The sequence below is a fragment of the Siphateles boraxobius genome, unplaced genomic scaffold (genome assembly GCF_051911475.1).
Source record: "Siphateles boraxobius isolate OS27281-9 unplaced genomic scaffold, OSU_SipBor_1 130, whole genome shotgun sequence".
NCBI lineage: Eukaryota > Metazoa > Chordata > Actinopteri > Cypriniformes > Leuciscidae > Siphateles > Siphateles boraxobius.
In genome coordinates this window covers 37,590,614-37,604,701 of record NW_027508734.1, presented here as the reverse complement: position 1 = coordinate 37,604,701, position 14,088 = coordinate 37,590,614, and the positions used below count along the sequence as shown (strand labels likewise).

General features: G+C 43.1%; 1 protein-coding gene across 1 annotated transcript in view; it reads left to right on the top strand.

Annotated features, from left to right (window-relative positions):
- The window catches only part of LOC143737618 (neural-cadherin), a 394,396-nt gene that overhangs the window by 166,584 nt on the left and 213,724 nt on the right, over positions 1-14,088 (top strand). Inside the window, exon 6 of the mRNA XM_077229313.1 lies at positions 929-1,178. Within this exon, the coding sequence (XP_077085428.1) occupies positions 929-1,178 (250 nt within the window). The remainder of the gene's footprint in view (positions 1-928; positions 1,179-14,088) is intronic.

The following is a 14,088-nucleotide window of genomic DNA, read 5'->3' as shown; positions in this document are numbered from 1 at the left end:
CTGAACTGGATCACCGATCAAAGAACTACGATCCCTAGGCTATACATGACATCGATATCAATGCTAAAGCGATACATCGTGCAGCCCTAGTTCGGGTTAGTTGCAATCCGTAGTTGCAAAGTTACTTATAGTCAGTAGAATGTCTGTTGGAGGAGCATCACAATAAAGTGTAAGCAGACATACTCAAACGATCTTCTAATACTCTAATGACTGGTAGTTGGCATGTTGTTGCAAAGTTTCTTATAGTTGTTACAATGTCTAAAGTGGACTATCGAAATAGTGTTACCACTTACTGTCCTTAAATCCAGTTTTGCCTGCATATATCAAATTATGCAATATTTCAGGGAAGTAATTTTTTAAAAACATTTTTTAATAATATTTATTTATTGTTTATTGTCTAGCAAAAACAGATGTCTCTGCAGTTTGTTTTGTCTGAGTCGGACATTTCTTTCTTTCTTTGGGTATGTTGTTTATAATGTTTAATGTTTATAATGTTGCTTATACGTTTATAACTTAAAATGTGTAATATACAACTCAGCAAAAACGTTCTAAAGTGCAGAATCAGGAAAACTGGACCTCGGCTTGAGAAATGTTTACCCCCTTTTGTCGACACTAGTTGAGTTGATGTGAAAAGCAGCTACTGTGTATGCAGCGCCTTATTAAGTTCATTTGAAACAGGCTCACACCTTATTGAACGGCATTGCATTTTACTGTAGTTGTCAGATGCAATAAGACTCACAGCTTGGGATCTTTTGATTTCCAGTCATGTATAACCGTTCTAGTCGTTTATTTGACAAGCGCATATGCCCAAGCTATTTACACTGAGAAGCTCAAATAAAGATTGATCTTAATAGCTGATTCTGCACTTCTCTGTAGTGCAGCTTTTTAGTTTTAACACCCATGTCCTGTGTTTCTTTCTCTTTTGCAGTATCAGCCAATGATTGTGATTCGGAGCAGAATGCAGATATCATATACTACACGCTTAGTCCAGATTTCACCATCTCAGCCCATGGCACCATATTCCCATCAGGCCCTCTGGATTATGAGAGGCTCAACCACCTGTATGAATTCGTAGTGATGGCGGTGGATAAGGGTGAGGTGCCCCGAACCGGCACAGCCACTGTGCGTCTTCGAATGGCCAACGTCAACGATGAGCCTCCGGAGTTCTCGCAGCCTGTGTGAGTTCCTTATCTCCAAATACCACCCTTCAGCCTCATCCCATGACCCCGTGAGGAACGTGATAATGGAGGCCACGTTGATTTTACTGTATTTGTCCTTAAGCAGGAAACGGTTTAATAATATAATAGTATTAAAAGTAGATAATAGTAGTTAACAATTAATTAATGTCATATTTTTCCAAAATCCCTGCTCTGGATATTTCCGCTGTGTTGCCATTGGTTCGCATCCACACTAACAGCATGTTCACATTTGGCACTTCCTAAAATGTACCAATGCTTTCAGCTCAGAATCTTGCTGTTTGTCTGTGTGACAGGAGTGAAATACAGTGCAACAAATAGCAAGGTGATGGTAAAACATTTTCAGCTGACAGCTGTTGTAACGGGGAAAAAATATTGAATTTTATTTATAATATATATCTTTTTTATTTGTAGACTTTAAAAAGGCATCGGAAATAAGTGAAATATAGTGTTGTCAAGAATATTGATTTTTCAGTACATATCGATACTGAATATCTAAAACGCTTCCAATACTCATTTTCCACATACCATATTTTCCATTACTCATATACCAGCTGCGCTTTCTCGCTCGCTCATCTCTCCGACAGCGAGTTGACATACAAACCCGCCTCCCCTCACTCACTCGTTTCATTTGCTCCAGATGAATATTGTTGGTGTTACAGGGCTTGCATTTCGGTGAGGCATTGTGCATATTGTGCAAAATTTTACTCTTTCCTGTAGATTTTGTGCTTATACCCAAAATACATGCACATGCAATATATCAAAAGAAAGAACAGATCCTCTGCGTTTAAACAGAATCAAACAGTTTTATTCTAGCTTTATGCATTCTTTTTTTATTTAATTCTTTCAACATTTGAATGTGGGTAAGTTTCATAAAAAAGAAACATTTTAAGCAAAAAGCTGAGAAAATCTCGTTTTTGTCAAAGACTACATCCAGATCAGATTCAGTACAATGATCAAAACATAGATGGAGTAGATTGAGTCCATTAACAGCCCTGCTTGCACAGTCCTTTAACTTGTCCTGGGTTGACATTTCATTCAGTACAATTTGGCAGTTTTGATTGATATGCTGTTTAATGTTGATGATCACGTTATTTTACATATTCATTAGGGGTGGCACGGTTCACAAAACCCACGGTTCGGTTCGTATCACGGTTTTAGCGTCACGGTTTTCGGTTCTTGTTGTTATTTTTTCTTTTAATGTTTAACACTCCAGAAATCTACTTCAGCATATGATATACAGTATAGCTTAATTATCCACAATTCAGGATACAGTACAGGGCTCCAGACTAACTTTTCCACTGGTTGCAGTGGTGCTACCAATTTCTCAGTTGGTCGCACCAGCATATGATTTGGTCGCACCTTTTTTTTCTTTTTTTTTTTTGCTACATGCCATGGGATTAATCAATGCATGCTGATTAATAGTGGTTTTAATGGACCAAGGCTAGCAAAGGCTTTCTGTGTTGCAGCAGAAATACCTGTAATATATGAATTATCATTGCCAAATTTCAGGATTTTAATGGATTTTGGACAGTAATTTTAATCTGTAATTTTAAGCATTTTACATTTGAATTATATACAATCTATTTACATTTGAATCATATTCTATCTATCTATCTATCTATCTGTCTATTATCATCTTTCTATCTTTTAAAAATCATTAAACATTCAAATGTATGCATTACATTTTAAAAGATTAGAGTATTATAATAAACTGATACATATTTTTCGCTATAAAAGTTTATACTTGTAACAAAAAGTAGAAATCTCACACTCCTTACCTTCTGCATTTTATAATAATTTCCTTTTCCTCTGTCGAGCGATCATGAGAGTAATCGCTCGACAGAAGAAAATAACCGCTGAAAAGACGTAGGAGGAAGGGGCTCTGTTTCGTGAGAGCATTTTTATCATTTTTATATGCCTTAATTTGTGAATTCGTAATTGGCGCGTTTCACCATCAGTGTGCAATGCGCGTGACGTCTACGTTCGTCAATAAATAAACTGCACGTGTCTTGCGGAATAACATTGTAGACGGAACTTCTCTCCGTTAATGTCTATGGTGAGTCAAGCAGGCACTGGGCTACTCCGCAGCCGAGACCACCCCGGGATAAAATAGTCCGAATATAAACACTTATTATAGGCGTACTGTAGTGATTCAGAATAAGTCAAAAACACGGTTTGGAAAATGGATTCATGATGTAGCCTACTCGTTCATTTTGAACATAAGTTACGGACTGCGGCAGCTGATACAACGTCGTTCTGTTGCTCAAGCGTCCACTCGCACAAATGCGAGCACATAACATTTTAACTCGCAGTCTGGAACCCTGCAGTATTAAAAAAAAATGTATATCATGTAATCATGCACAAACTGAATTTTACTTGACTTTAAGCACATTATTGAGTCCATCTCTGAGGAAAGCTAGGTGACATTTTGATACAGCAAGAGAGAAGACATTGATGAAATGCTTTTGTTTATTTGGAAAAAAAGGAGAATGTGTATTGCTATCTCTACAGGGACTTATGTGCATTTTTGCACACAAAGATTAATATTACCTTGCATTTATCAAACTGTCAACTTCAGTGTAGCACTTACAAAATGTTTATATTTTAAAAGAGAAAGAGAGGAACTCTTAAAGCACTATCTTTAAAAAAAGTCAAAATATGTTACACATCATTGCCTATAATGAGGCTATAACAATAGCAAAGGCATAACCATAAAGTGAACATAAGTTCAACCTCAACACAAAAACAGTATCAACAATGCTTCTAGAGAGTGAGGATACATTTTTTTCACTTGAAATTAAAGTGCAGTATTTGGAAACATATGACTGGAGTTCTTATCTAAACTTGGTGTCACTGTATATTTTTAAATATCATAGGAAACATGAAATCCAAAATGTTCCCACACACCGGACTTGAGTTGGCGCATCCTCCAACTCCGGTTAGCCTTCCTTATATATCCCACTTGCCATTTCTATACGTGACGAGACCTGCAGCACTCCATACTCCACTTTTACTGTCTATAGGCTTGTTCGACTTGAACCGGCGCTGCACAGACCGGTCGACATCAAAGTAGCCTACCGCGAGAGTGATTGAAAAGCATACGGAGCCGTTGCTCTCGCGGTACTTTGATGTCATTCATCGATCGGTCTGCAGTGTTGCCAACTTAGCCTTTGTCGCTATTTTTAGCGACTTTTCAGACCCCTTTAGCGGCATTTTTTTTAAAAAGCGACTAGCGACAAATCTAGCGACTTTTTTAGACAAACCTCAGTAACCTCCAGGTGTTGGCAGTACTGTCCTGCGAGCGCGAGCTCTTGCTTTCTCCCTGCCGTCACTCTCTCTGGGGGCTTTCAGACTGGCAGTTTAGTTCGGAACGGGGCACGGTTCGCATGAAAAATCGCTAATGTGAACCCTGTCATGGGACCCGGGTGCGCACTGGGGTACCGAACCCGAGACTACCTGGAGGAGGTGGTCTGAGTTCGGTTGCTCCCGAACCGTGCTGCGATTCGCGTGTAGGCCTATGTGAAAACTACACGGACTCGGGTGCGCACTAGTTCAGGAAGTAAAGTATCCTGCGCATGCGTTTTAGTCGATTATGATGTATTTAGTTAAATAAAACACACGTATGGGATGAAGATTTACCCTGGATACGAGCAAGAGTGAGTCTGCAGTGTATTCGCGCATAGTGCGTGCAATCAGGGCAACAAATTAATGGAAATCCACTGTCTCCTCAAAAGAGTCCATTTGCAAGCCAGCAAAGACAGCTTATGCGAAACACACACACAGTTAACCTGCGTTGTTTACTCAGCTATGAATAATAGCACCAAATTAATAAAAAAACACAATTGTATGACCTTGACATGTGACATCACCACCCTCTCAAAGGGAACAATGTTGCTATAGTCATTATGATGCGGTATGGGAAACCTCTTCACCACTAAGATGATGGGGTTTGTTTTGAAAAAGTGTCTGTGGGAGATCATTGTGAATAGATCTTATGGAGGCAGATCCATGCCACATATATTTGCAAAATATTAAAGTTTTGCAAACTAAGGTGCAGAACTGCAGAAGAAAAATAAACTACCAAGAGAGATAAAATGTTTCGCAAATTAAAAGAATCGTAAAATAAAAAATAAAAAAACAGAGCAAAAATATGAATGATAGCTGAAATAATGAGTCAAATCCATGCCACATATATTTGCAAATCAATAAAGTATTGCAAAAGAAAATAATAGTATTGCGAAAGAAAAATAAAGTATTGGGCAATTTTTTGACAAAAAAGCTTAAGAACTTTGATCCTATTTTATCTCTGCAACAGATTTTTTTAGCAGCAATGATTTAGCAACACATATTTTCCATGGCCATACCTACTAATTCATGTGCATCGCTTCTTTTATTCTGCGATTCAGTCAAGTGTGAGCTCGCAATACCGTTTTCTCCGCACTTTTTGGGGAACTTTGTACCATTGTTTTGACATGCGGGTGGAGTAAAGGGACTGGGGCATGTAAAACGGGTCTGGCTATTATACCTCCCTTAAAGTTACGTCATCTGCTCGAGACACAGATCAAGGTAGAGACCTGAGCAAAAGCAACAGAGTAGGACTAGATTTAATGGCCGGGCGCGGGCGGTACGGTACTCATGTGTGTGCAGGTTGCGGGAGAATAAAACGATTTGTGGGACTCCCGCAAAATAGAAATATCTAAAAATGAAACATCTAAAAATAAAAATATTGTTATTCATCTGTGGCACAAAATCAACAAAAATAACTAAATAAAAATAAAAACAATGCAGGAAACAGGCAGAGTTTCTATTTATAACATGTTTTTGCATTGTTGTGCAATGTAGCTGTCACGGTGTGGGCGTTGTGTTTTGTTCCTTGTTCTTGTCTCTCATGTGTTTCCCTGTCTGTACATGTTCAGCTGTTCCCCGTTCTGTTGATTAGTCTCCCCATGTGTTTCTGATTAGCCACGCCCCCTTGTTATCTTGTTTAGCTTGTTTGCCTGTGTATTTATACCCTTATTCTTCAATTGGTGGTTGTCGGTCGTTGTTTGATGTTCCTAGTTCTGTGTCCTGTGTGCCTTTTCTGAGTTTAGAGTTTTTTGGATTACTTGTCTGTTAGATAATTAAAGTGCTTGCATTTGGATTCGTTCTCTGCTTCATTCCTCCTGCCAGCGTTACAGAACGACCGACCAAATATGAATCCAGCAGCACGGATCTCGCCTGATCTACACAGGCTAGACCGGGAGTTCGCTGGACAGATCGCGGCCTTGGCCCTGGAAAGCCTTGATCTGTTCCAGTACACCTGGGGGTTTGTTCCCCTCGCTGCCTCCTGCTCTCTGGGTGATGAGGCGATTAAGATGTGCTACCGGCTGGGGGCTAAGGAGGTCGACCCGAGGGAGCTCCCCGATCTCTCCGGTCTGGACTGGAGAGAGGCACTCACCAGATGTCTGGAGAGCTTCCTCCCGTGGCACGCCACGTCATCACCTGTTCTACACGTTCACCAAGACATGCCTGAGCTTCACCACGACATGCCTGAGCTTCACGTCAGCCACGTCCGGCCAGAGCTTCACGTCAGCCACGTCCGGCCAGAGCTTCACGTCAGCCACGTCCGGCCAGAGCTTCACGTCAGCCACGTCCGGCCAGAGCTTCACGTCAGCCACGTCCGGCCAGAGCTTCACGTCAGCCACGTCCGGCCAGAGCTTCACGTCAGCAACGTTCGGCCAGAGCCTTCACCGCTGGTCCCGTCCAGCACAGAGCCTTCACCGCTGGTCCCGTCCAGCACAGAGCCTTCACCGCTGGTCCCGTCCAGCACAGAGCCTTCACCGCTGGTCCCGTCCAGCAAAGAGCCTTCACCGCTGGTCCCGTCCAGCAAAGAGCCTTCACCGCTGGTCCCGTCCAGCACAGCGCCCTCACCGCTGGTCCAGTCCAGCACAGCGCCCTCACCGCTGGTCCCGTCCAGCACAGCGTCCTCTCGCTCTCGGAGACGGAAGAGGAAGAGGACTTCCCGCGTCCCGCAATGCCTGGAAGTCCTCCCTGTACTTCCTGTCAGCCCAGAGTCCTCGCCGCTGGTCCCGTCCGATCCAGAGACTGTTCAAGTCACGTCTGCCGATCCAGAGACTGTTCAAGTCACGTCTGCCGATCCAGAGGCTGTTCAAGTCACGTCTGCCGATCCAGAGGCTGTTCAAGTCACGTCTGCCGATCCAGAGGCTGTTCAAGTCACGTCTGCCGATCCAGAGGCTGTTCAAGTCACGTCTGCCGATTCAGAGGCTGTTCAAGTCACGTCTGCCGATCCAGAGGCTGTTCAAGTCACGTCTGCCGATCCAGAGGCTGTTCAAGTCACGTCTGCCGATCCAGAGGCTGTTCAAGTCACGTCTGCCGATCCAGAGGCTGTTCAAGTCACGTCTGCCGATCCAGAGGCTGTTCAAGTCACGTCTGCCGATCCAGAGGCTGTTCAAGTCACGTCTGCCGAGCCAGAGGCTGTTCAAGTCACGTCTGCCGAGCCAGAGGCTGTTCAAGTCACGTCTGCCGATCCAGAGGCTGTTCAAGTCACGTCTGCCGATCCAGAGGCTGTTCAAATCACGTCTGCCGATCCAGAGGCTGTTCAAGTCACGTCTGCCGATCCAGAGGCTGTTCAAGTCACGTCTGCCGATCCAGAGGCTGTTCAAGTCACGTCTGCCGATCCAGAGGCTGTTCAAGTCCCGTCTGCCGATCCAGAGGCTGTTCAAGTCACGTCTGCCGATCCAGAGGCTGTTCAAGTCACGTCTGCCGATCCAGAGGCTGTTCAAGTCACGTCTGCCGATCCAGAGGCTGTTCAAGTCACGTCTGCCGATCCAGAGGCTGTTCAAGTCACGTCTGCCGATCCAGAGGCTGTTCAAGTCACGTCTGCCGATCCAGAGGCTGTTCAAGTCACGTCTGCCGATCGTCTGTTCCCGAGCCAGTGTGTGTGTGGTCTGTTCCCAAGCCCGAGTGTGTGTTGTCTGTTCCCGAGCCAGATCCAGTGTGTGTGTTGTCTGTTCCGGAGCCAGAGCCAGTGTGTGTGTTGTCTGTTCCCGAGCCAGAGCCAGTGTGTGTGTTGTCTGTTCCCGAGCCAGTGTGTGTGTTGTCTGTTCCCGAGCCCAAGCCAGTGTGTGTGTCTGCTGTTCCTGAGTCGGTGTCTGCTGTTCCTGAGTCGGTGTCTGCTGTTCCTGAGCCGGTGTCTGCTGTTCCTGAGCCGGTGTCTGCTGTTCCTGAGCCGGTGTCTGCTGTTCCTGAGCCGGTGTCTGCTGTTCCTGAGCCGGTGTCTGCTGTTCCTGCGCCTGAGTCACCGCCCTGGCCGCCTGAGCCGGTGTCTGCTGTTCCTGAGCTGGTGTCTGCTGTTCCTGCGCCGGTGTCTGCTGTTCCTGCGCCTGAGTCACCGCCCTGGCCGCCCGAGGGGTCTTCACCGCCCTGGCCGCCCGAGGGGTCTTCACCGCCCTGGCCGCCCGAGGGGTCTTCACCGCCCTGGCCGCTCGAGGGGTCGCCTGCTCAGCCTGCTCCACCCACGGTCCAGGTCCACCCTCACTCCACGAACCTGGCCCTCCGTCCCTCCCCCAAGACCGCCTCCACTTCACCACCCTCCTGAACTTTAGTGGTTTTTTTTGTTTTGTTTTGTTTTTGTCTCAAGGGGCGTCGGGAGCCGCCCATGGGGGGGGGGGGCTATGTCACGGTGTGGGCGTTGTGTTTTGTTCCTTGTTCTTGTCTGTCATGTGTTTCCCTGTCTGTACATGTTCAGCTGTTCTCCGTTCTGTTGATTAGTCTCCCCAAGTGTTTCTGATTAGCCACGCCCCCTTGTTATCTTGTTTAGCTTGTTTGCCTGTGTATTTATACCCTTGTTCTTCAGTTGGTGATTGTCGGTCGTTGTTTGATGTTCCTAGTTCTGTGTCCTGTGTGCCTTTTCTTAGTTTAGAGTTTTTTGGATTACTTGTCTGTTAGATAATTAAAGTGCTTGCATTTGGATTCGCTCTCTGCTTCATTCCTCCTGCCAGCGTTACAGTAGCCAATCACAGACATCTAGGGAAAAATTCGGGACAGTTCCGAAATCTAAGCTGTTGTCCCGAATCCCGAATCTGGCCCTAATTGTCCTGGAAATTATACTAAAGCAAAATCTTGAGTAGTTATTGTCTGATAAAACATTACAAACTGTCCGTGGAGTTTGAGTCGTCCTGCAGTCAGCCCCCGCCCCACTTCTTTTTTTGAAGTTCTACAAAGATACCGTTGGCGCAAATTTAGATATGCATTGATAAGCTAATTTTCATTAATTTGTTTCGTTGACATGGCTGGTGTACCGGGACCCCAACACGCCTTTTTTTTGTGGAAAACTAAAGACTAATGACAGACAGACTGTTGATCTTTGAATACAAATATGTTGGGTTCAGGTTTGAAATCCATTATCTTTTATTATAGGCTATGTAGTCTAATATTATAGTAGTTGTAGTATAGTAATGTTAAATTAACAGTGGTTTTTGAATGTTGATGCTTTAATGACAAATAAATTATCAGGAGCATTTATGCTGATGTGTAGGTTGTGGTGACACAACTTGAAAGTAGGCTATTTCATGGACCCATACAAAAAAAATCTATTTATACTTTTATGTGGGCTTTTGCGGGCAGAAGAAAATACATTTTTGCGGGTGCGGGACAGAAAAATCAGTTCTGCGTTGGCTTCTAGATAAAGGCACCATGGCTGAGCAGAGGCATGCAGGTGGATCGTTCAATTAAAGGTCCCGTATTATGCCCCTTTTCACAAGATGTAAAATAAGTCTCTGATGTCCCCAGAGTGTGAATGTGAAGTTTTAGCTCAAAATACCCAACAGATAATTTTTTACAGCATGTTTAAATTGTCATTTTTTGGTGCTCAGAAAAACGCGCTGTTTTAGTGTGTGCCCTTTAAATGCAAATGAGTACGGCACAGGGGGCGGAGCTTCAAGAGCTCGCGCTCAGTCTCAGGACAATTTCATCTCACAGAATGATGATAATAATATCAGAAACTCTCAGTAACGGTGTTCATTTCGCCCCGGAGTCGGACAATAATGCCTACAGAGTCAGAGTGCTGTATAGAGATGGAACAGATAGGCTATAGTTTAGTAGTTTAATTACGATTATAACGTATTTGTCATCTGCTTGTATGTATCCACTATGAATAGCCTACAAGTCTGCTGTTTCGGACCAGGTCCGAATGATGATCAAACATATACTTAGGAGTTTAATAAAGTTTATTGTACATAACACAAAAGATGAAACGTCAGTTTTACTTCAGAAACTCACCGTAAGAGCTGAGTAAACAGTAATATATAAGAAGTGCGCAAATACATTGAGGGAGTTGAGGGAGCATTTTCTTTAAAAACAAAATAATTTCACCTCGTCTTCAGCGGCTGCCTCAGATTTCGGGAGTAAATAGAGAGAGCTATGTGGATAATACATCCAGCCACACAACACCTACAACGCTGGGAGACATTCTCCTCAGTGCAGCAGCTGTGAACTCGATCAGGGCGGGTCTATGTTAGAACGGCAGTGTCTGTCAACACTCTTGGGCGGGGCCTGTACTTAGTGACGTCACTAAAACAGCATTCTGAAAACAGGTCGTTGGGAGACACTGCTGATTATTTATGGGGATTAATAAAAAAGGAGTCAGTGGATTTTTATCACTATTGGGTGGTTGTGTACACACACTGCCAACACACATTCATGTCCAAACAGCATGCAAAAGTGAATTTTGCATAATATGGGACCTTTAAGTAAAATGACGCAAAAATAAATAAATAGGTTCCTCACTGTTTGCTCTACAAAGCTTTTTGTAACCGATATTTTCCATACAACACAATAGCATTGAACACTCAAGAATGCATCAAGAAAAGTAATAAGAGGTTTCAACAGTAACAGTGTATGTATTTTTTTGAGTTGACTTTTTTTTTTCAAAACAGTGTTTTACATTTAGCTACATGATTGTGACTCACACTCTGTGTTTAGTATTGCAGTTCCTATTGTGTATGTGTATACTTTGCATTTTGTGTAGCTATATTGTGTAATATATACAGTATGTGCTAGGGCTGTGTATCACCAACAATGTCACGATACGATATGCATCACGGTACTAAATGCACTATACGATACGTATCACGATATGGATCAATTTGGAATTTAAATTTCTTTTGAGCAGAGTTTAGTAACAGTAATATCTTTATTGAATAAACAGTGTTATAACAGTTGTGATAGCTGAAAAACAATTTAGTTTTTGTCATTAAAAAACAATGAGAGTTAAATTAAATAAGTGTTGGAATGTGCACCAAACACAGTAATTTCTTTACATTATGTTGAAATCGTTTAAAAAAAATACAATAGAATAAAGATAGCCTACCAATAAAGAGAAAAGTTTTTGAATAGGTCTAGCACTAGTATTAAGAACTTTAGAAAGTAATTAAATGTAAAATAACATTGGGTAGTATTTTAGTCCTGACTAAATTAAATACATCGACTATAAATCCAGATTCCTTATAATTAAAGCTGGCTTTAAAAGCTGTCTTTTGACAACAATATTAATGACAGACACATATGGCTGCTGTCACTTTAAGATAGTGCACGGATCCTGTTTTTATTATACTGTCACATCACATGCATTTTATGGGTCAAAATCACCAAAAAGTGCCTTTGAGACTACACAATTTCTAAAATAAAAATCTGAGATTTTCCATTTAACTTCATATGTGTTGTATTAAGGAGACCTTAAGCTGTTAGAAATGCATATTGGTCAAGCTCCAGCACTTTTTATAAATTAACTGCAAGATGACAATATATGAGCAAACCATAAAATATGTCCACCCTGTCATGGACAAATCTAAAGTAGAATAAATACATTTTCATTGCATAGTGATTATAAAATGTAGATCTGCAGAAATATAATGTGTCCCTTTCCCAACAAAACATTTTAGTTAATGATAAAAGTCTTTTGATAATAATGAAATTACTGCCTAAATATGTTTTGCCCAATAAAATATGCGATAGTTGCACATTCTTTTCTAAATAAAATCCAACAACAAAGATATTTAGTCAAAGTTTAAAACAATATTAACTGGCCCTCATTTGTTTATTAAGAAATCACACAGAATGTTTTGTTAACTTGTTAAAATATTTTGTTTATTTTCTTAAAAGTTAAAGATGACAGGGTGGACAACAAGATGACAGGGTGGAACTTGGCATGACAGGGTGGACAAATGGGTGAACTAGAAGAAAACAGGAACATTAGATAAACAATAGGAACAAAATGAAACCCTAAAGCAATATAAAGAAGGATTTCAGGAACTCATATTCTGCATTACTTTAATCCTCTTAGATCTTCCACATACTTTCAAACAGACGGATCAATCCGTAGGGAGCGCTTGATCAGAGCATGTGGTGGGAAAACTCATTTTACTCCGAATTCTGAAGTCTTTTTAATCACGCTGTGAAACTGCACGGCCATTTGTTCGTACAGACTAATAAAACAAACCAGTGGCAAGGCAGCGGAGCTATGCCAGCCAGAGAGCATCAATTTGGGCGTGGCATCTGGCTATAAAGCAGGCGATCTGGCATAGCATACTCAGATTAAATTAGACTGAAGCGACGAACTGAGAGTCGTGCAGCAAAATAGCATGGCCTGAAACACAGTATTCATTCTCATATCTCAGGGAACCGAGGTTACGTTATGTTCCCTTTCGATACTTTACTCGTACTGCGTCGCTAGACGCTGTTATGGGGAACCAATACAATCACGCCGTGCTATGGCTGCGGAATGACTAATGATATACTTGGGCTTAAACCCTCAGCAGAGCCTAGAGGAACCAAGACATAATAGGGAATACTCATTTCGCTAGGGGCTCAGATGTAAGTCGGAGCCACCTAGGAACATAAACCAGGAAAAACTCATAGAGGTCGATCCTGCCCTTGACAATCGTTCCAAGAAAACATGTAGTGCCTAGGCACTAGAAGGGCCGAGAGCTGGTTGGGTAAGAGAAGGCAATAGCCTGTTACCAGTGGCCCAGACCTTGATCGGAGCCACGAAGGTATTATAGCAATAGGCGATAGCCACAGAGTTACCCCATATAGTAGGGGGGAACTTCATAGTGGTTTGGGCTCGGCTGAGGCCAAATCCACTAAACAGAAAGGACTTGTGCCTGCAGAGCAGGGACTTCTAGATTGTAGATCTAGCCGGCCGCCGCATGAATATCACGAATGGAGACACCACTGGACCAGGCCCAACCCATGCCTCTAGTGGAATGAGCTCTTATATCTGATGGGGCATTGTAGGCCCGTCGAAGAGTAGGCTACTGCAATTGCATCCACTACCCATCTGGATATCCTCTGCTTCGTGACTGGATGCCTTTTGGTGCGGCATCCGAAGCATACAAAAACTGTTCCGTGTGTCTAAAAGAGGTGGAGCGCCCTATGTATATTCTCAAAGCCCTGACAGGACAGAGTAAATGCAGCTCTCGGTGAGGGGGGGAGGTGGTCGAACCACAAGGTTGTTTCTGCCCACAGTTTGGCCAGCCACAGGGGCGTGGAACGCTGCTATGGCTGCCACATAAACCTTGAGCGTGGAGGGAGTACGTCCCTTATCCAGCAGCTCCTGCAGCAAAGACAACATCAAAGATATGTCACAAGAGAGAGGGTCTGCGCTCCGGGAGGGAAAGCATATAGGAGAACGTGGGCCAGTGCATTCCTGCTTTTTGAGAAATAAGTTGGCCAGTGAGAGTTGTCTTCTGTGGCAAAGAGGTCGACCTCTGCCTTTCCGAAGATCTCTCATATTTGGTGAGATTTCCCTCTGAGTGGACGTTGCTTCGAGATAGCATGTCTGCCCCTTGGTTCAGTTTGCCTGGCACATGCGCTACTCTCAGAGATGAAG